This window comes from Epinephelus lanceolatus, chromosome 19 (assembly GCF_041903045.1).
Source record: "Epinephelus lanceolatus isolate andai-2023 chromosome 19, ASM4190304v1, whole genome shotgun sequence".
NCBI classification, from domain to species: domain Eukaryota; kingdom Metazoa; phylum Chordata; class Actinopteri; order Perciformes; family Serranidae; genus Epinephelus; species Epinephelus lanceolatus.
In genome coordinates, this window is record NC_135752.1 from 1,372,326 (window position 1) to 1,395,528 (window position 23,203).

Consider the following 23,203-nt stretch of genomic DNA (forward strand, 5'->3'; position numbering starts at 1 on the left):
AGCTGTTCACGCTTATTGACCATACTGCAAATATTTAAATGACCACAGAACAGTCCTTTTACTTTGCATCATGGATCCCAGACAGTTTTAGCTTGGTTGAGTGTCTGAAAGAGTTTTGTTGCTCGATGTTTTCTGTAAATGGGGTTTCTGAGTTTTACCTTGTTGAGCTGCTGGGCTGCTAGCCCTTGGCATGGCCCCACTGGTTGAGCCGTTACTGCCCTGACGGTGCCCAGGTGTAACAGGTGAGCCGCTGCTGAGGTGACGTTGTCTGGATGGTGGATGCCGCGGTCAACCCCCAGCTGCTGGGCCATTTGCCCTCGGCGCGGCTCCTCTGGGTTGGCCGCTGCTGAGGTGATGGTGCCTGGGTGTCGCAGGTGAGCCACTGCTGAGGTGATGGTGCCCGGGTGTTGCAGGTGAGCTGCTGCTGAGGTGATGGTGCCCGGGTGTTGCAGGTGAGCCGCTGCTGAGGTGACGGTGTCAGTGTCGGGATGGTGGGCACCGCCACCAGTCCCCAGCTGCTGGGTTGCTGGTGGTGTTAGCCCCCCGGTTAGCGCTGGTGGTGTTAGCGTGGACCTCTCAACTGCTAGGCTAATAGCCGTCAGCGCGATCCCGCTAAGGGCCACTGGTGGTGTTAGCCCCCCGGCTATCGCTGGTGGTGACGTGGGCCTCTCAGGTGCTAGGCTAGTAGCCGTTGGCGCGACCCCGCTGAGGGCCGCTGGTGGTGTTAGCCCCCCGGTTAGCGCTGGTGGTGTTAGCGTGGACCTCTCAGCTGCTGGGCTGATAGCCATCGGCGCGACCCCGCTGTGGGCCGCTGGTGGTGTTAGCCCCCCGTTTAGCGCTAGTGGTGTTAGTGTGTACCTCTCAGCTGCTGGGATAATAGCAGTCGGCGCGACCCTGCTGAGGGCCGCTGGTGGTGTTAGCCCCCCGGCTACCGCCGTTGTGATGCCGCATCGGGGTGACAGCCGGCTATGAGCTGCTAGGCGATGTGCTGTCAGCGCAGCACCGCTGATAGTCGGGGTCGGGTTGCCTTGCCTGGAGAAAGAGTTGTTTTTGCTGTTGGTTGTTAGTCGCTGCCGTGTTGATAATAGGAGCAAGCATATTGCAAAAACGACACTGGGTATCCAACTGTAAGACGGAGTTGACGTTTTTAGCACAAACGCAGTACCTGCCACCCAAATAATTACACAGTAAACTCAAAGGCAGGTAAACTTGCACTTACTTTTTTACATTCATGCACACAGGAAGTCCAAGGAGAATTGACTGCTTAATAACTGGTAATCTCAAACTACTAAACTATTCTTTGCTCCGAACCAGTGACACAAACCCACTCCTAATGAAAGGAGCATATGCCTCCAAAACATCCGTATCACAGACAGGAGAAACATCATCAGAAACCAGCTCAGAAACACCACCAGTAACCACAGGTGCAACAGCCGCTGCAGGCTTAACATTAGAGTTTCCTCAAAGAAAGGCACTCTAGCGCTTCAGCCAAAAAAAAAACAAAAAACCCTGGATCGGTGTTCACAGCACAGGACAAAATAGTAGACACTAAATCAAGTGGGCCACTTCAAAAATGACTGAACCCAAATGAAAGGAGGCTGAAGCACTCGATAAAATTGCAGAGCTTTTAATAAGGTGCAACCAAACTGATGTTTCGACGCTACTGTGTCTTCTTTAGGTTTTGACTCTGAAGAGTCATCTCAGACTTAATTTTATCATGTTCCATCTGTAGCAAGAGAAGCTTCTTTTGCTGTTCAAGAGCCAGCCCCTGTGCCTGGACAGGCATGGAAACAGCAGGTGGCGCCAAAGACACAGGAACAGATCTAAAAATTCCCAGCTCCACGAGCTTTACTTTCACATCCACTTTAATCTCCCCTTTAAGTTTCCTATCCCCCACGTCCACCAAATAATGATCAGCCAGTTTAATTAACTGCTCTTTTGTACATCTCTCCAAGGCCTCCTCTGATGGAGCCGCAACGAACGCATCGAATTCAGCCATTTCCACTTACCTCTAGGGCCAAACAAAAAAAAAACCAAAAAAAAAAAAAACCAAGACAACTTTACGCCCGGACAGGCTCAGGAAGACAGTGAAGTATCCCCGTGCGCACAAAGGTCCTCGTTTGGAGATTCCCCGCTATCTAATGATCAACCCACCTAACCAAGCTCCCCCCTAGTCTTCATGCAGCGAGCAGCAGTGGATATTTGCACACTAGAGACCGCTGGCTCGGGGGAGCGACTAGCAAGCTAGCAACCCTCTCAAAGCCACGGCCATGCTCCCAAGACAAAAGCTTCAGCCGCCACAACACTAACCCCACACAACGCATCCAAAGGGGAACGCCGCTAAGCCTACAAGGGGAACCCCGCACCGTCACTAACGCCCACACACGCTGAGGAACTACCCCTGCCACCTGGCCACCTGACACCAGCATAAACAAAGAGACTGGCCCTCGGATACAAACACTCCCTCGCCAAGCTCGATGTAAGCGCACACAAACTGCTGTGTCAACGCAAAAATACACAAAAAGCCTCCACATCAAACACCATACTCACCCCGATCAGTCAGCCAAACGCACTGTTAACTCTCCTCCAAGGTGTACAAACGCTCGTAACCGAGCAACAAATTTGTGCCACAGCCGGCAATGAGAGCCAAATTACAAAAACCTGAAGGGAAACTCCTTCAGCCCAGCCAAATCACATGCACGTTTACAAAATACTAGAGCACACCCAGATAGCACACATACATCTGGCCGATGTCGGCCTGAGGACAACACATCGGCCTTGAATTTATAACGTCTGACAAGCGTCGGCCGCATTGGCGGATATCTTTAAATTTAATACTCTTTTGTCCCAGCTCATCAAACGTCTCTGTTACGTTGGCTTTGGGTCGGCCCAGTGCCGTAGAATATCCACCTTATTTTCAAACACGGAAGCAAATAGTGATCAACTTCCATTTTTTTGTGCGTGACTTCCGGTCAGCCGCTTTCCCTCATGCTTTCCCTTACTGGAGCTAACGGTGCAAGCTAATTTTTTTTCAATTTTCTGTTGTTTATGTTAGTCAATCAGTTAGTTAGTTAGTTATTTCGTCTGTGTATTTTGTATAACGTTAGATAACTGTGCCCACGTTTCCGTTATAATGGAAATTTATTCCCTCTAAACGTGAATAAATTGCACGTCAATCATAAACTATGAACCAAAAAAGCACAATCTATCCCGAGTGAGACAAACTGCTTGATCCCCGTCTCCAGTGTACCAGCAGAGAACCTGCAGAACCGAATCAGTGAAAAAACACAGCGGGCTACACAGCCTCTCTACCTGAGCAGCTGAAGCTGCGGCTCACACCCTCGACACACAGACACACAGACGGTGCTTCTGCATGCCAGCCACACGTGTGCGCAACTGTGAGAAATAAATATGCGAGGTGTACGCTGCTTTTCTATCTTTTTTCCCTTTTCTTTCTTTCTTTCTGTCAGCGACATACACTCCTAACACAGGACGGGTTGTTTTAATTGACTGAGTTGATCATTAAGCCATAGTGATGCGCGGATCGGCTCTGATAGCACCTGAATCAGCATGTACGCATCAACCATCCAGCCGTTACAACATGATTGAGCTAGCAAAGCAGTTTTGTGTTGCTATGTGTGGTATTTATTCAGTTTTGGGAAATCACGATGTCTAGAAAGCATCAGTGGCTGCAGCTGACAGGGACAGCTAACGTTAACATTAGCAGCAAAGCTAACATCAGGACGTCATCTGTTAAAAGCCTCCCGTTGTCGGATACGACATGAAACTACTCCAGTTAGCTCAATCATGTTGTAACTAAGACATCCGCTGGAGAAAATATTTTTTTCACGGGCCACTTTGTGAGTTTAGTGAGTTATTACAGACACGGCTAACGGCTAACAGCTAACGGTTAGCCCAGCTAATCTACGATAACCATGTTATTAATTACACACAGAGAAAATACTAATGTTTGTTCAGTCATTGTGTTTATAGACTTTACAAACATCAGATTAGTCTAAACGGTGATATAGTGACGTGAAAAATGTGATATATATATATATATATATATACACACACATATATATAGCTAAACTCAGCAAGGTAAACAACAAGGCGATTCCCATTTACACAGTGGTAAGAGTGCTGGACCGGAAGTGTCGCACAAAAAAACAGAAGCTGGCTGCGTTCTGTTTTGCCTCCGTGTTTCCGTGAAAAATAAGGTGGATACCCGCCCACATACGGAAGTCGCCACTGAAGAGGGAATTTCATCTCCGCGGTCTTTGTTTGGAACTGAGCTCGCAGCACACAGCATCTCATCAGTTGGTTTCAGGTAAGCTAACTGGAATAAATTGGCAGACAATAACTATGTTGTTTATTATGTGACCGTTAAAAGAGGTTCCTGGTGAGTGGCGAGGCACGACTGAGTGTATATAGCACACGTCCCCACCAGCTAAAGCTGATAGCTAGTTTAGCTCATGTTATGCTAACAGTCTAAAACTGTGGTGTTTTCATTTTATTTTCCCTAGTTGATGTTATCTGCGTATCTGGTTATCGTGAGCACTCCTTTTGGGTTAAAAGTGGAAGTGCCCGGAGCTGCCACCCGTGGTCCCGGGCAGGGCTCGAGACTTGGGATCCATTCACCTATGGTCTCGCCCGGGCCTGACCTCCGCAGCCCCCCGGCCTGACCTCCGCAGCCTGGACGGATGCCCAAGTGTGGGTGAGAGGAGCGGAGAGGAGCGCGGAGGTCAGGCTGGGCGGGCCGACACTGTGTATCCCAGGACAGGTGCTCAACTGTGGGTGAGAGGAGCGGAGAGGAGCGGAGAGGAGCGCAGAGGTCAAATAGTGAAGTTTAAAGATGTCTTCAGTATGTTGTTAATGTGATTTTATGGGCAATTTATCAGTCGAGCTCTCCTCCTCTGCAAAGCAAAGTGACCTGGTGGCTACAGGTAATAGCACAGCTTTGAAACCACAGTTTTTCTGAGATGAAGGACTGATTGTTGAGCTGCTGTTAACAGTTAACAGAGTTAACGCCAGATCCTGTTTCAACACTAAATGAAGCAGAGTGACGGACCCAAAGCCTTCAATCTGGCTAAAAGACAGCTGAAATGCTAAAAAAAATACAGTGGTGAAGTTGGGATTTGTTTCTTGAAGTTATGTGCTCATCGTCTTTTCTGTCTCTTGCAGGCTGCCAGGAGAAGCGGACTGGCCGTCAGATATTGTTTGTGGAAATTTGAAAATAAAGTTTGTCAAATTGACTTTTGTCTCTTCATTGTGCACACTTACACACGAAATAGGGTAACAGTCAGCTATTTTTGAATGTTAGCACTGATTTCTCACATTGGATGGTGAAATATTTGTAGTTTGAAAGGTCCGACCTAAATGAATAAAGGTCGTAGTTAACGAAGCATATGAATATTAATGAAGGAGCGCCCACTGAGCGCAGCTTATTTTATTGATCGTTTGACGTCTTGGCAATGAGCAAACGCTCTACCTGCTACGTCTTAACGATCTAAACTTGATACATCGGGCGAACGTCAGCCAGATATATGTGTGCTATCTGGGCAGTTTACTAACACAATCCTAACCCTAAACCCAAACCAAAACCAAACGCGCAACTAGAAACCAAACATTAGAAAACTACAAATGTATCTAAACCAAATCTACTCACACGTAACCAAACTGCGCGTAACTGAGATGAGCCCCCATTTTGTCATAACCCGGCTCACAGGCAATGACAAAAATGGAGAGACACAGCGCGAACTCAAATACAAAAGTATATTTATTTAAGTAATGCAACGTAAATAAACATAATGCAGGTATGGGGTGTGTTAGTCAGTGTGATCAGTAGTGTACATGTGGATGTGTGGAGCATGCGAGGTGTGGTGTTGTGGAGATAACCTAAAATAAATGAAAAGCCAAACAAAAGTACGGGCGCTGGTGAAGAGTCGGGAGAGAGAGAGAGAGAGAGAGAGAGAGAGAGAGAGCGGAGTCAGAGAGCACTGTTTATATCTGTCCACGCCAGGTGCTCGTGATCCAGATAATTAATCAGCTGATGACCTCGGTAGAAAGACAACAGAACACATGTCACCAATTACATCATCACAACAGCATGCCAACCCGCTGAACCAACCCACGCAGGCAAGCAGGGGCCGTCACATTGGGCTAAAACTGTACATTAGTAGTTGAGGTAGTACATTGAAAGTCAGATAGTTAAAGTGTTTATATGTTGAATTGACTTAAAAGTGAGGCGCACTGGTAGAATGACTGACTGACTGACAGAATGACACACTGACAGTTTCCGTGATTATATACAGCATACCATACCATGACTTAGTCATACCAAAAATTAGATTATTAGATTAATTAGAAAATTATTTTAGCATTTTTTAAGCATTTTTCTGTTGTTATAGCGCCACCCAGTTGCCAAGTAGAGTTAAATTTCTCCAGTCACCTTGAGGCGTCCTGTTCTACATATCTACAAAGTTTAGTAAAAATTGATATGGCGTGTAGCTGCCCTTGGCTTCATGAAACACGCAGAGAGTCTCCTTTACGGGTGCAACAATGGATTTTTATTCTCCGTCCTCACCATTTACACCGCGAAACTAAAAAGACGAATACAGTCAATTAAATCCTGTTCATCATGCATCAATTCATCATGCAGCTCAACAAATCGGTCACTTTACAAACATTATTTAATTATTTTAATAATACATTTATCAAGAGTTAAAATCATGAACGCACCTCGCTCTGCTCACCAAGTGTGCAAACTTTATCTAGCATCCTCTTTTCCTCCTGTCAATCCGCCATTTCGGGCACTATCGCTACCCGACACAAAATTAAACACCAATTAACCAGGAGATTTAACAAACAATAAAACAACAAAGACAAATTTTAACAAAGGCACAAATAAATGTCAACACGCTTTTCTGGAGGATCACCATTACTGTGTGGAGCCGAAAGAGGAAAAGAGGTAAGGAGGTACATAAAGCTTCCGGGTACTTCGCCTAGGTATTATGACACAGGTTACAGCGCCCGCATCTGGCAACCTCCGCACACTGTGGGTCACTTACATGGCGGTTAGGCCTAGATAAGAAATGAGCTCTCTAGCACCCCCATTTTGTTTGATGGGGTCAATAATGGAGGGGTCCCCTCAGATTATGTGTGGTCATATGCCTACAAAGTTGCGTGGTGATGGGTGAAACCCTTGAGATGTTATACACCTTTATGTGATGAGCCACGCCCTCCGCAATATTCATTGCCTTATAGAAGCTCAGTTTTAGTAAGTTTTCCAACTTTTGCCAAGAGGGAACTTTAGATATTGGTCCCTAGATTATGTTCACCCAGTTTCATGCAGATCGCTCAAACTTCCTAGGAAGAGATCCATTTGAAGTGTTTTTCAAAACATTCAAAATGGCGGAAAATCTATATAACTGGAAGTTATGGGTTCTTGAGGCAAATGTGTTCCTCATGAGGAGAGGCATCTCTGTGCAAAGTTTCATGTCTCTACCACATACGGGGCATGAGATATGCCCATTCAAAGTTTGACATTTCAATCGGTTGCTATAGCGCCCCCCTTTGGCCAATTGATGTAATATTGCTTCTACCACTGTGCCAAATTTCACATGGATTGACCAAGTCAGCGAGGAAAAAAACGTGGAACAGACACACACACCCACAGACAGAGTTTTCATCATTATATAGAAAGATCTGAAGGTCCACAACACCAAACTTTGTTATTTTTATTAATATAATTGCTAAAATGGGGCAGCAGTAGCTCAGTCCATAGGGACCTGGGTTGGGAACCAGAGGGTCGCCTGTTCAAGTCCCCTCCTGGACCAAATATGGAGCTGGTGGCTGGAGAGGTGCCAATTCACCTCCTGGGCACTGCCAAGGTGCCCCTGAGCAAGGCACCGAACCCCCCAACTGCTCGGGGCGCCTGACCAAGGCAGCCCCCTCACTCTGACATCTCTCCACTTTGTGCATGTATAGATCCTGTTTGTGCATGTGTGTGTCTTTCGGACCTGTGTGTAATTGACAAAAAAAATGTGAAAAAATTGAATTTCCCCTCAGGGGGATTAATAAAGTATAAACAAAACAAGAAAAAACAGGCAACTGATTGTGATCAGCGGTAGGCTGAGATGTCAACATGTAATGTTTGAAGCTTGTCCGCTGTACTCAGTGTTTTTACATCATCTTTGACACTTACTAAAAATTACTATGAAATCATCAGAGCAGAAAGAAAATGCAGTTCCAAGAAGAAAGGAAATGTTGCCACAAACGCATTTCCATTTTGCATGCATCATCCAAAACAACTTTATCATGGAGAGAGGGGATGGCTGCGGCTTTAGTTAAAAGATTTAACAGGAATGATGTGGCTTGTGGAATTATGTGAATGGCACAACTGAGGTGGCCGAGAATCGCCAGTAAGAAATTGGATGGGGCTCTTGTGCTGCGGTGTTGGCTATGATGGAAAAGGAAGGAGCAAGAGCCGTGTTACTGTATGCGGCTGAAGAAAGGGTGAAGGAAAGGAATGATGGGATGAAAGGATGTATGTGCACAGGGATTTTGTGAAGCCTGCGAACACAGGGGATGAGAAGAAAGCTGAGATTATTTGAGAAATGTCAGACACAGAGGGAGCAAGCACAGAAGGTAATACAACCTGGCCCCCACTACGGGAAGGCTAATGATGCAGGTTGTAGCCCTGGAGGCAGCAGAAGCCTGGTGACGTCATTCGAGATGACATTGGCGGTGATTAGCTCTGGTGTGGTGGCCGGAAGTGCGGGTGGCTCGGAGATTGATGCTGCTGGAGTTCTAATGGAAGCTGTGTATAGCTTGAACAAAGTTGCTTTGTTGTTGTTGCGGTGGAAGGTAATGCCTTTTTCCTTCAGAAATCATTGAAGGCGAGCGACGGTCCATTCTCTGATGCCGGGCTCTGTTTGTGGATGGGGAGACGGCTGCATTAAAGAGGAGTGCGTATCACAAGTGCGCCAGGGTGGATAGCCAGGGGCTGTACTGGAGTTAGATTGCTGGTGTTGCCAGCGTTGGTGCTGGCTCCTTCGTCTCTGTGGGTCACCATGTTTGGCCCTCATGGAGGACAGGAGCCCGGAGATCGATCGGGAGTTGGAGAGATCTCGTTTGGCGACACTGGCTGGAGATGCTGGTTTGACCTCGGCACGGTTATCACTGAGCATGGGCAGCTCCGCTGAGAGGCTTGGCTGTGGTCTGCTTGTTCTGTCATGGCTGGAGGATAATCTATTTCGAACAGATCATCATACAAGTCGTCTTCTGAATCAGGTGGGTTGATTTGTAATTCAGGATCCATCTTTCTTTTGAACCTAAGTTTCAGTGTTGTCGAAGTTTGATAATGCATTCAGATGTGAAGTGCGGTCTGTTCTCGAGAAATCTAAGACAAACAGAGCAGGATGGGTTGACCAGGTATAAGTAGGCTTGACAGGTAATCAGGGGTGTGGTTGAGGCATGGCCCTGCTCCCTAACCTAAGTTAACAAATTAACTTAATTTAAAGGACAACTTCGGTATTTTTCAACCTGGGCTCTATTTCCCCATGTGTATATGTGCATATGATTCATAGGTACCACTCATTCTAAAATTGGTTCAGTATTGAGGCGCAAAACGAGCTAAAACGGTAATGGGGGCAAATGCGTCCCGTATAAAAGTGCTTTTTTTCACCACTGACCGGTTCAGATCGCCAGTGCTATCTCTGTAGATAGCATATGGTAGCGGCCCTGGGGCAGTGGTGACTGTGAATGAGTGGAACACTGTCAGTCAGTGTTGGAGCAGAGAGGGGGAGGGCGGCATATTCGTGCTGACGTATTGCGGTAAGCGAGTTGTGTCATTTCCGGTGTTTCTGTGACAGCGTCTCTGTACTGCCCTGGTGAATTCTAGTAGCCTGCTTTCTCACTTCAGTTGCTTTAACATGTACTTCAAGTCTTAACCCACACTGGTTCTGTTTAAGCACTTATAGCTCTCCTCCTTTCTATGACTTTCTCGCTAATCTCTTAGCTGTTGTTTGCACGTTACTAGCCTTGGTAGCTACATTAGCTTTACAGTTAGCGATGGCTTCTCCCTCTGCTCTCTCTTGCTCGGTGTGCCAAATGTTCAGTTATGCCTCTGCCTCCTTTAGCGACAGTGGTAATTGTAATAGGTGTAGCTTATTTGCTGCGTTGGAGGCGAGGTTTAGTGAATTAGAAGCGCGGCTCCGCACCATGGAAAACCATTCAGTAGCTGCGGTAGTTAGCCAGCCCCCTGTAGCCGGTGCGGAGCCACATAGCATAGCCTTAGCCTCTGCTAGCTGTCCTCCGGTAACTCCCGTTCAGCCGGGAGGTTGGGTTACAGTTCACCAGAAGCACAGCTCCAAGCAGAAGCCCACGGCTCACCACCAGCCTGTTCACGTTTCCAACCGCTTTTCCCCACTCAGCGACACACCCGCTGAGGATAAAACTCTGGTTATTGGCAGCTCTATTCTGAGGAACGTGAAGTTAGCAACACCAGCGGCCATAGTCAAATGTATCCCTGGGGCCAGAGCGGGCGACATTGAATCAAATTTAAAACTGCTGGCTAAAGCTAAACGTAGATTCAGTAAGATTGTTATTCACGTCGGCGGCAATGACACCCGGTTACACCAATCGGAGGTCACTAAAATTAATATTGCCTCGGTGTGTGAATATGCAAAAACAATGTCGGACTCCATAGTTTTCTTTGGGACCCCTCCCAAATCTGACCAGTGATGACATGTTTAGCCACATGTCATCATTTAATCGCTGGCTGTCCAGGTGGTGTCCAGTAAACGATGTGGGTTTTGTTAATAATTGACAAACTTTCTGGGGAAAACCTGGTCTTATTAGGAGAGACGGCATTCATCCCACTTTGGATGGAGCTGCTCTCATTTCTAGGAACCTGGCAAACTTTATTAGTAAATCAAATCCCTGACAACCCAGAGTTGAGACCAAGACTCGGAGATGCAGTCCTATACGCCTCTCTGAGCTTCTAGTTCAGTTACCCAGCCATAGTTTTCATAGTTTTATACAAACGGTGTCTGTCCCCCGACCACCTAAATTATCTAAATCTAAAATTAAACAAAGAGGAGTTGTGCATAACAACCTCATAAAAATTAAAACCTCTTCTGTGACAGAAAGACAAAACAGGAGAATTAAATGCGGACTGTTAAATATCAGGTCTCTATCGTCTAAAGCAGTGTTGGTAAACAAATCAAAATCAGATAATCATATTGATTTACTCAGTCTCACTGAAACCTGGCTGTGTCAAGATGGATATGTTAGTCTAAATGAATCCACTCCTCCAAGTCATAATAATACCCACATTCCTCGAGGCAGCGGCCGAGGAGGGGAAGTTGCAGCCATTTTTAACTCGAGCCTGTTAATCAGCCGTAAACCTAAACTAGATTATAATTCATTTGGAAGCCTCGTTCTTAGTCTTTTACATCCGACCTGGAAAACCTCGCAGCCACTTTTATTTGTTATAGTGTACCGTGCTCCTGGCCCGTATTCTGAATTTATATCTGAATTCTCAGAGTTTTTATCCAGTTTAGTTCTTAAATCAGATAAAGTTATTATTGTAGGCGATTTTAACATTCATGTTGACGTTGATAATGACTCCCTGGCTACCGCGTTTATCTCATTATTAGACTCCATTGGCTTCAGTCAGGGTGTACATGAACCCACTCACTGTTTTAACCATACCCTCGATCTAGTTCTGACGTATGGAATTGAAATTGATAACCTAAAAGTCTTTCCACAGAATCCCTCGCTATCAGATCATTATCTGATTACTTTTGATTTCTTTTTACTCGATTACACACCACTCAGCAACAGTTACTATACTAGATGTTTATCAGATAGTGCTGTCGCAAAATTTAAGGAAATGATTCCTCCGTCATTAAATTCAATACCAAGTCCCTCAGTAACAGAGGTTTCCCGTACCGACTTTGATCATTTTGTCAATAGCGCCGTAGGCTCGCTGTGAACAACACTTGACTCTGTAGCTCCTCTTAAAAAGAAGTTAACAAAGCAAAGACAGTTCGCTCCTTGGTATAACTCTCAAACCCGTAAGTTAAAACAAATATCGCGAAAATCAGGAATTGGCGATTAACCAAACTGGAAGAATCTCGTTTAATCTGGACAGACAGTCTCAAAACGTATAAGAGGGGCCTCCGCAATGCCAGAGCAAACTATTACTCAGCATTAATAGAAGAAAACAAGAATAACCCCAGGTTTCTTTTCAGCACTGTAGCCAGGCTGACTGAGAGTCAAAGCTCTATTGAGCCTTGTATTCCTTTAGCCCTTAGCAATAATGATTTTATGAGCTTTTTTAATGACAAAATTCTAACTATTAGAGGCAAAATTCATGACCTCCTGTCCTCAGATAGTACCTATCTAACCTCAAACACAGCTGTAAGACCTAATATATATTTAGATTGCTTCTCCCCAATTTCTCTTCAAGAATTGACCGCAGTGATTTCTTCATCTAAATCATCAACGTGTCTCTTAGACCCCATCCCAACTAGGCTACTTAAGCAGGTCTTACCTTTAGTTAACACTCATATATTAGATATGATCAATATATCCTTATTAACAGGGTATGTACCACAGTCTTTTAAGGTAGCTGTAATTAAACCTCTACTAAAAAAGCCCACCCTGGATCCAGAGGTGTTAGCCAACTATAGACCAATATCTAATCTTCCCTTTCTTTCAAAGATCCTTGAGAAAGTAGTCGCAGACCAGCTGTGTGATTTTCTCCATGATAATAATTTATTTGAGGAATTTCAGTCAGGATTTAGAGTGCATCATGGCACTGAGACAGCACTAGTTAAAATTACAAATGACCTTCTGATTGCTTCAGACAAAGGACTCATCTCTGTACTTGTTTTATTAGATCTTAGTGCGGCGTTTGACACAATTGACCATCAAATTCTACTGCAGAGACTGGATCACTTAATTGGCCTAAAATGTTCTGCACTAAGCTGGTTTAAATCTTATTTATCTGATCGTTTTCAGTTTGTTGACGTTCATAATGAATCATCCTTACGTACCAAAGTTTGTTTTGGAGTTCCGCAATGTTCTGTGCTCGGACCAATCCTATTTACTGTATATATGCTTCCTTTAGGTAACATCATTAGAAATCACTCTATAAATTTCCATTGTTATGCGGATGATACACAGTTGTATTTATCGATGAAGCCAGAAGAAAGTAATCAATTAACTAAACTCCATAACTGCCTTAAAGACATAAAAACCTGGATGAGCACCAATTTCCTGATGTTAAATTCAGACAAAACTGAAGTTATTGTTCTTGGCCCCAAACAACTCAGAGACTCTTTATCTGATGACATAGTTTCTCTAGATGGCATTGCTCTGGCCTCTAGCACTACCGTAAGAAACCTCGGAGTAACATTTGATCAAGATTTGTCTTTTAATTCTCATTTAAAACAAACCTCACGGACTGCATTTTTTCATCTGCGTAATATTGCGAAAATTAGACCTATCCTGACCCGAAAAGATGCAGAAAAATTGGTCCACGCTTTTGTTACCTCAAGGCTGGATTACTGTAACTCTCTATTATCAGGTAGCTCTAGTAAGTCCTTAAAAACTCTCCAGCTAATTCAGAATGCAGCAGCACGTGTACTAACAGGAACTAAGAAACATGATCATATTTCTCCTGTTTTAGCTTTGCTGCACTGGCTCCCTGTAAAATCCAGAATTGAATTTAAAATCCTACTGTTAACTTATAAAGCTCTAAATGGTCAAGCTCCGTCATATCTTAGAGAGCTCATAGTGCCATATTATCCCACCAGCACACTGCGCTCTGAGAACGCAGGGTTACTCGTGGTCCCTAAAGTCTCCAAAAGTAGATCAGGAGCCAGAGCCTTCAGCTGTCAGGCTCCTCTCCTGTGGAATCATCTTCCTGTTACGGTCCGGGAGGCAGACACCGTCTCCACATTTAAGACTAGACTTAAGACTTTCCTCTTTGATAAAGCTTATAGTTAGGGCTGGCTCAGGCTTGCCTTGTACCAGCCCCTAGTTAGGCTGACTTAGGCCTAGTCTGCCGGAGGACCCCCCTATAATACACCGGGCACCTTCTCTCCTTCCCTCTCTCTCTCTCTCTCTCTCTCTCTCTCTCTCTCTCTCTCTCGTATTCTATTACTGCATCTTGCTAACTCGGCCATTCTGGATGTCACTAACTCGGCTTCTTCTCCGGAGCCTTTGTGCTCCACTGTCTCTCAGGTTAACTCATATCACAGCGGTGCCTGGACAGCGTGACGTGTGTGGTTGTGCTGCTGCCGTGGTCCTGCCAGATGCCTCCTGCTGCTGCTGCCATCATTAATCATTAGTCATACTTCTACTGTTATTATACACATATGACTATTGTCACACATGTATACTGCCAGATATTAATACATACTTTCAACATATTGTACCACAGTAGCCAGAACTATAACTATAATATTATTACTTTCAATAATGTTGTTGTAAGCTACTGTCATTACCTGCATCTCTCTCTCTCTCTCTCTCTCTCTCTCTCTCTCTCTCTCTCTCTCTCTGTCTCATTGTGTCATATGGATTACTGTTAATTTATTATGCTGATCTGTTCTGTACGACATCTATTGCACGTCTGTCCGTCCTGGAAGAGGGATCCCTCCTCAGTTGCTCTTCCTGAGGTTTCTACCGTTTTTTCCCCCCGTTAAAGGGTTTTTTGGGGAGTTTTTCCTGATCAGCTGTGAGGGTCATAAGGACAGAGGGATGTCGTAAGCTGTAAAGCCCTGTGAGGCAAATTGTGATTTGTGATATTGGGCTTTATAAATAAAATTGATTGATTGATTGATAAAGAATCAAGCAACTTACTGGTTTAAATTGATGAAGTACTGATCATTACTGTGTACAATACAATGTTTAGAAGACTATTTATTTATTTAGGAGTTTTGTTCATCTAATACTGTAAGTCCATACAAGGTAGTTAGTCTTCAAGTGAAGCAGGTATTCATGCACCTATCCTGTCAAGCTGGTACATGTGTATGATTCATTGTGATCCACCATGTCTTAACAAAAATGTTTGTCTTTTACTGTAATTCAAAAGGTATCCACTCTGTGACACCTGAATGACCAATGCCAACAGAGGAAAGACCTCATGTATGGAGCAATGTATTTGGTGCCATTCATCTGGACTGTGGAGAAGGAAGACAGCATGGACAACAGTTCTCAAAGGTGTTGTGATTATGATGCCAGAAAACCACTTAAAGTTCAGCCTCCTCTGATAAAAGGACAGACCAAGTTTTCCCAGTTTTTTTTTGTTATTTTTTTGTCCATAGTATTCATAGATTCAGTTTCTTACCTTTGACTTAATTTCTGTTGTTTTTTTTTTATAGCTGATGGAAGTACAGTATTAACATATGAAAAAACATAATTCACTTGGATCACTACGGACGAGCAGTATGGAGATATTTTGTGATTTCAATTCTGTGCTCTTGGACGTTTTAATCTGGGGCGCCGTCAGCCATTAGGTGGAGTTGTGTTGCCACCCACTTCCCCCTCGATCTCCGCTAGTGTTGTGAGGACTCTAAAACTTCACCAGAGCCTCCCTTGGCATATGGGTGAGTAGATAATGGCTGAATTTTCATTTTTGGATGCACTATCCCTTTAACTAAAGCACAGTCATCACCTGCACAGGTGAAGGTATTTCCTAATTTGACATCAAAAGGATCTTCATTAGGAAACAGCAGGAAATGGCCAAACCAGAATTGCGCCCAGGAGCAAAATGTGACTCCTGTAATAGATGTGTATGGAGTATTCATTAGGCATACAAACTCAAACTTTAATTTCAAAGCAGTTGGGCTTCGTAATTCATCTCATGTGTTCTTGTATGTTTTTTCATTTGATTGGGACCTGTCAGCATGGTGCAGCTTATGTACAGTAGTTTTATTCAAAGCTATAACTGAAAATGTTTATTGCCTTTGTAATTTGTGATGATATTTTTCTTTTACATTGAATTTTAAATATACTATATACGATACTACTATAAAATACTGTAGCTGTGGGTCACAGAAAAGGTAAACTTAACTGTTATAAGTGTAGTGTAATGTACTCGTTTGATCTTATGCTTTGTCCTCAAGTGACCTTTAAAATACATGTCGAGGCAGTGTACTCTGCTCACTTACACCCAGTCACACATTGGTTTACTATTTCATGTATCCACATATTACGCACACATACACACACACACACACACACACACACACACTCATCTGTCTATGTATAGCATGCAAGCACTTAAGACTGTGATGGAAAGTACCTAGGATTCAATGTGCATTATTTTTAAAAAATAGTGTGAGACTGGGCTCGAACATAATGGTGGGAAGGTTTGGGAAATTCCAGCCCGGACCAATATGGCCTGGAAATATGAATCATTCTGAGGCTGCTCAGAAAAGACTACACAGTTAGAATACAGGGAAAAACCGTGACACCATTATGTTCGGGCTCAGGTGGGCAGGATTAAAGAAAAAAGGTGGAGATTCGACAGAATCTTCACCAGCATAAAAGAGAGCGCACAGAAAGTGAAACTTCAGTCCTGCTCCGGAGCTTGACTCATTGAGTTGTATGTGTTGTTGCCTGCTAGCACATTAAACTCAGTTGCACTTGATTCTACGTGTCTCCAGTGATTCCTTGACTACAGAGTACTTGAGTTTAAGGTATTTAATAGAAAAGAAAGTAAGTTCAATCTGAAAGTTGAAGACGAGGTCGGGAGCCATCAGGCCCAACTCCAGGCCCCGAATTCTGCTTTATCACAAGACAAGTTTGCAAAATGAAAAAAGGTAGTTTTTTCAAGCGTAACATACGGTAAGTTTAGTAACAAGTAAAAATTATAGTAGAAATGGTTGACATGAAAAAAAAAACACAATATAAAATTATACTTCATGTATAGCTTACAGCGCTTGGAACAGCAGTGAGTAAATACCAAATTCTGGTATCGGTGAAGGAATAAAAGCTGCCTTTACAATTAAAGTGAGGATAGTGCAACAGTCGGTGAAAAAAATATTGCAGCAGTCCCTTCGTAACAGAGGTAAGGTGTAAAATGCTATATATACTGGCTGTGAGTAATCAGGAACAGGTGAATAAAGTAGTAGCTGGAATAGGAGCTGGGTGGCTGAGCATGCAGAAATGAGCAGGTGTACAGCAATGCAGAACTGTGACACAGCCTCCCTCCCAGATGAAAAGAGCAGTGTACCCACCTCTACCACTTTGTTTTTTTGTTAGGTTTTGTTGCTATTCTGTGGCAATGAAACCTTTGACGCCACTCTGGCCATTGTTTTTTCATTTCATTTTTTCAGTAGAGCTTTGCCATCTTCTGATACTATGTAGTGTTATGTGGAAAGATAACTAGGAGATAACTATAAATAGGTGATGGTATCTTTAGCTAACTTTATTAGCTCAACATTAGCATAACACTGGATCCACGAGACTCTGCACATACCAGGTGACATTACACAAAAGGTCACCACTCTCTGCACTACAATAAAACAGTACCATTACAGATACAACACAACATGCTTTATATGTTCAACCAGAGAGGGCAGCAATAATTAACATTAATATAGCCCCAATGTGTCCTTCTCATGTATAAGCAGTATATTCCAGTCACATAGATAAGCATACATACATACATAAGCATACATATTTCTGAAAAACAAACAAAACAAAACAAACCCCATGATTTTTGACAAGCCCAGAAGGTAGTGTAACAGCTATGACTGTGTTTTTTGACAAATTCCTTTAGCCCTCTGGATTAAGAGATATCCTGTCCACTGTATAATAAAATAATACCAACTCTATTTCCAAATCCAAACAAAGATGCCAGCTAGAAATGGCATATGTCCCAAAACTTGTAAGTATCAGCAATATTTATCTATATTGATTTGATTTGATTGTTTCTTTTTTCACCTTTAAATTTTCATACAAAATGACGTGTTTATTTCTTTCTTTTGTCATAAAAAGACCAAGACCAAGGACTGTCTTTTCTGGCTACATGGCATAGGAAACAAGTCGGAACAGGAAGTCAGCCTGCTTAATTGTGCAGCAGACACTGAAGATTCTAAAAATACCTTCAGAACATACAATTATAAATGTTGTCAAATCACTTTCTGGGTTTTTTTTTAAAGATTTCTGGGAATTTATCTTTCAGAAAAAATTAATGTTTAGCTCTGTGACTTGGAAGAAATGATAATAAAGGAGAGGCATACACAAGGGCTAGACACAACAATAATAGGGGGCACATCTGATGGAGCAGCACATGGCTACCCCTCACTGTTGTAGCTCCTACAGAAATCAAATCCAGCTTGCTGATTGGCTTACCTGTTCACCATGTCATGGCAGACACCTCCATTCTGACAGGGCTCACTGGCACACTCATCAACATCAACCTCACAGTTGATGCCGTGAAACCCAGGCAGACACACACAGGAGTACATGCCAATCAGGTCTTGGCAGGTGGCTCCGTTGTGACAGGGGCTGGACTCACACTCATCTATTTCAATTTCACAGTTGACTCCTGTTGGAGAGGGAACATGTAAGTAATGATGATGATGAGGAGGAGGATAATGATGATAATAGTGATGATAAAATGAAGATGTCATATCTGGTGAATGTGGTTATTGTTTACAGTCAAATGATCACTCACTTTTTTTGTAAATCAACACATCAACCACACTGATCTGCCCTAATGGCTACATCAGTCTGTCTATTCTGGTCGTCAGATACCCAGGATGATAAAATCCTTTCTTTAGGTACTCCAAACAAAATGATAGGGTGACAGGGGAATGCAGCGGTGCTGATCTAACCCGACCACTCACAGATAACACGAAGCTCCTCTAACACAGAGCAGGCTTGTGGAGAAAGAAAGGAGTGTGAGAGAACCAAGATGGTGTGTTTTCTCTCACTCTGCATGGAGACTTTATCTGGGCTGCAGATAAGATGCTCAACAATATCTTACTGTGCTCTTAAAATACTCCTCATGCCCAGTTTATCAGGAACAAACAAAACCCTTTGGAATTAACAAATGATGGTGAGGAACAAGAAGCAGAAAAACTTCCACAGCGAGCAGAAGGTCCTTGTGTCACTGCATGCACTGTGTTCTTTGATTAATTATGACATAATATTAAACAACTTACAGCTTTAGGCAAACGCAAACACACATCTAGGAGGCTTCTATCTCTGAAGCAAATATAAAGTAATATTACTGTATTCAATAATTTGTTGATACAAACTTTTGATGTTTTGCTTTTTTTTCCCTATCAATTTCTCAAACCGATTAATCATTTATTAGATTGGTCGGCGATTGATTTAGTAGTCAATTATAAATCAACTGGTCGATTAATTGTTGCAGCTCTACCGTAATTAGTTTGGTTGTCTTCATCCCTGCTGTAACAACTTAACGATAAATAATTGATCAAAAAACAAACAAACAAAAAAAAAAAAATCAGTTTTCAAAAACCTCTTGGTTGAATGCAAATTAAAGTATTGAAGACTGGAAAAAAAGAAAAAAAAAAAACTAACCTCCTCATTATACACTGGCACCTTGTAATTCCTGTGGATCATTTGCGCAGAGGCCGTCCCACCCAGTGCCCAGCGCTAGTTTTCTGGATAACCTGCTGCTCGTACTCTGCGGCGTGTGCCTGGTGTGCCCGCCCTGCGTGAACCAGTGCTCGCTTTGGCTGGATCTTCTGTTCTGGTGCGCCTGCTTTGCAAGCTAGATGATGCCCATCTGCTGCTACTCTGCCTCCTCTCCCTGGGTACCAAGTCACTACTGTGGATTATCGCCAACACCGCTGCCACACCGTGGTGCAGGGCGCCTCTGTAGGGTACCCCTGCATGACTGCTACCAGCGCACTCTCTACTCCTCTGTTCCTGCAAGGCTAGTCTTTCAGCTTCCTCATATTCAACAGGATCATCAATTTGCTGGATTACATTGTTTCTATACCCTCTCCTCATTATGTGGATTATGAACCTTGGATCGCTCTGTGTCTCTCTCTCACAAGTGCGTCTGTCCCGCTGCACTATTCTGCAGTGGAGCTGCTGCGTCTCCGGTCCTATTCCAGGACCCCTCCAGATCTGCTCACCCATCTTGACGTTCTTAGGCAACCAAGATATGTCCATCATGGATCTGGTCGGAATTTTCATTGTACACAACACACCAACAAAGCCAGTATTTCCTCTTTCTGGTCCACTCAACCCCACCCCTCTCGCACCTGCACCTGCACCTGCACCCGGACCTGCACTGTCAATCAAAGTGTGTTATACCCCGTTCCCAAGGCATCCACCTATGTGCCATTTGTCTGTTTGAAACTGGCTCTCTTCAGCATACGATATCTCACTAGTAAGGCCCTGCTGGTTTCTGAACTCAACATGTACTAAAAGCTTGCCTTCTTATGCCTCATTGACCTGGCAACAGCCAAACGACTTCTCCCAGCTTAACGAAGCTGTTCCACCTGGTTTTGCTTACATTAGTAAACCCCAAGCTGCAGGGAAGGGGGGGGCATTGCTGAGCTATATCGTGCTAGCATTAAAGTCACTGCTGTCATTGCACCCCATCACACTTCTTTCAAATGCTTAGCAATAAAACTCACATGTCCCAAACCCATCATTATTGCTGCCATCTTCTGACCACCAAAGCCCTCCACTGTTTTTTTTCACTGAATCCTCCTCACTATTAAAATATAGGTGCCATATCCCCCACTGTCATCCTTCTGGATGACTTTAATTTCACATTGATGACCTATCCAATCCTTTTGCCAATGATTTCGTCTCACTCCTTGACTGTCTCAGTATTACACAATATGTCAACCTTTCAACACATAACAAGGGTCATACACTGGACTTAATCTGTTTCACTGGTATCATTCCCTGTGTAGCCAGATGGCCTCTCCCTTCTGGCCACTGCATGGCACTGTGCCAGGTTTACCTGTGCTTTGGTTATGGGGGGGCACCTGGCGCGTCTATATATAAAGGTGGGCGGCCTCACCTCGTTCTCTTTCCTTCAGCTTCAAGATCTCCTCGTGGAGGTGGCTTCTGCCCGGCATGGTGGATCTGTGTTGTGTGGCGTGGCAACATCAAGGCGCACGGTATATTCACATCTACAGCTAATGCGCTTTCTCGTTCTTATGTGCAATGTGCGCTTGGTGACATTGATCTCCACTCTGTTGTGCAGCTGGCTGCTGAGGCTCAGGGAGACGGGTCGCTCTCCTCAGGGTGCTGTGGGTTGCGTGTCATGCCTGCATGGTAAGCTGACGTTGTCTGCCTTTAACACCTTGTCTGTTATTCAGGTCCTGGTTGACTGTTTAATACTGTATGTTTACTGCAGTGTAATTGTGCCACAGATTTTTGTGGCTCTCCTCCATCTGCTTGCTGCCATGCTCTGCCTCTTATGTATTGCTCGTATTACATTAAGGGTAATTATCAAATCAAGAGCAACTAAGAATAATCATATTGTAAAAATGATTGATCAATTATGTGCATTTTTTAGGCTGCAGTTAAGTGTGTGGCCACATCATAGGCCACCACTTCCTGGGGTGAACTGCTCTATGCTCTACCACTCTGCCATAGATTATTGTGTTGCTCACACCATAAGCAACTGTTTTGGCTGTGTTGGGCTCGGCTCCATGGTGTGGCGTTGTCCTGTGGCTCTGGTGTTGATAGGAGCATTCTGACTTGGGCTGTCGTCGGGCCCCAGACAAGCATAACCCAAAGCCACCTGCAGACTCTTAAGTTTTACAGAGTGTGCATGGCCTTAATTGTGTTTTAATGTGTATTTTTGATTCTTTGCTTTGTTGAGTCAATTAATGAAATTTCTTTTGTATATTTGGGTTCAAATTTTAATTCATGGTCAATGGAGTGAATGTTGAGTGAGTGCAAGTTTTTTTTTACAGGTGATCATCATTTCAGTTGTGTGGTCACTTGGGACTGTTAGCCCTTTAAGGCAGGCATACTGGCTTTTGTTATATTTTCTTTGGACAGGCATGATGGGCTGCGGCAGCAGTCCAATCCCCTGGTGGTGGTGTTTCATGAGTCCCTTTTGTTGGTGTGCTTAGTCACAGGTGCTGGATTAGTTTAGGACATGTGAATTTCCCAAGTGTGGGATTAATAAAGTTTTATATTATCTTATCTCTTATCTTATCTTATCTGACCCTTTTGTTTTTTGTGTGTGTTTGCTCCCTGCCACCATGGTAAGCCCAGCTTGTTCTAACATTTGTTAGTTGGTTTCTTCTTCCTTTTGTCGTTAAATAAAATCATTTTTTTATTGGAACACGTCCCCTGCCCTGGTGATATGAAACCTCTGTGCCTTAACAATTGTTGATAATGTATAATACAATTTGTATCATATAAAATATAATTTCCTGGGGGTGAAATTCCCCTGGGTGGCGTTGTTGCAAAACATTCCGATACCCTGCTCCTGCCACACCTGTAATCTCTTTGCCACCAAGTTCCTCGTCTCTGATCATAAAGTTGTGCTGTTTGAGGTTCATGCCTCATTATCCAAAGTTAAAGAGCATTGGACTATCTCCTTCAGAAACATTAAAAACATCAGCATTACAGACCTCACTACCCTGATCACCTCCAACCCCAGGCTTTCCCCATCATCCTCCACTGCTGACTTGGTGAATCACTACAACTACTGTCCTTCCTCTTCCCTTGCTGTCCTGGTCCCCCTAAAAAGCCGTACAGTCTCCTTTACCCAGACCGCTCCCTGGTTTACCGCTGATCTCTGCCAGCCGAAAACTGCTGGTCATTGACTGGAGCGGCTGTGCAAAAAGACTGGACTTTCAGTACATACCCAAACGAATACTGAACACCTACATCACTATTAAAATGCTCTTTCCACTGCCAAATCCTCATACTACTACAACCTCATTAGTACTGCCAAAAATAACACAGGCCTGTTCACAACAGTCAGCCACCTACTCTAACCTCCTAAAACTCTGCCCCAAAACACATACTGATTAATGCTCTCTCCTTCTGGACTTCTTCATTAACAAAATGAACACCATCCACGCACAGTTGCAGTCTTCATTTACCTCCTCAAAGGACCCACCCTGGATGGTTACAACAGGCCAGCCATTCATTAGCCCCCTCTCCCACTCCCACAACAGAAGAAACCATCTCTGAGCTCATCTGCAAAGCAAAG

The 23,203-nt window shown here is 43.9% G+C and overlaps 1 protein-coding gene across 1 annotated transcript in view; it reads right to left on the reverse strand.

The window, feature by feature from the left end:
* crb2a (crumbs cell polarity complex component 2a) overlaps positions 1 to 23,203 on the reverse strand; it is a 147,440-nt gene that overhangs the window by 64,943 nt on the left and 59,294 nt on the right. The window contains exon 3 of the mRNA XM_078162380.1: positions 18,379 to 18,574. Coding sequence (XP_078018506.1) covers positions 18,379 to 18,574 — 196 coding nt within the window. The remainder of the gene's footprint in view (positions 1 to 18,378; positions 18,575 to 23,203) is intronic.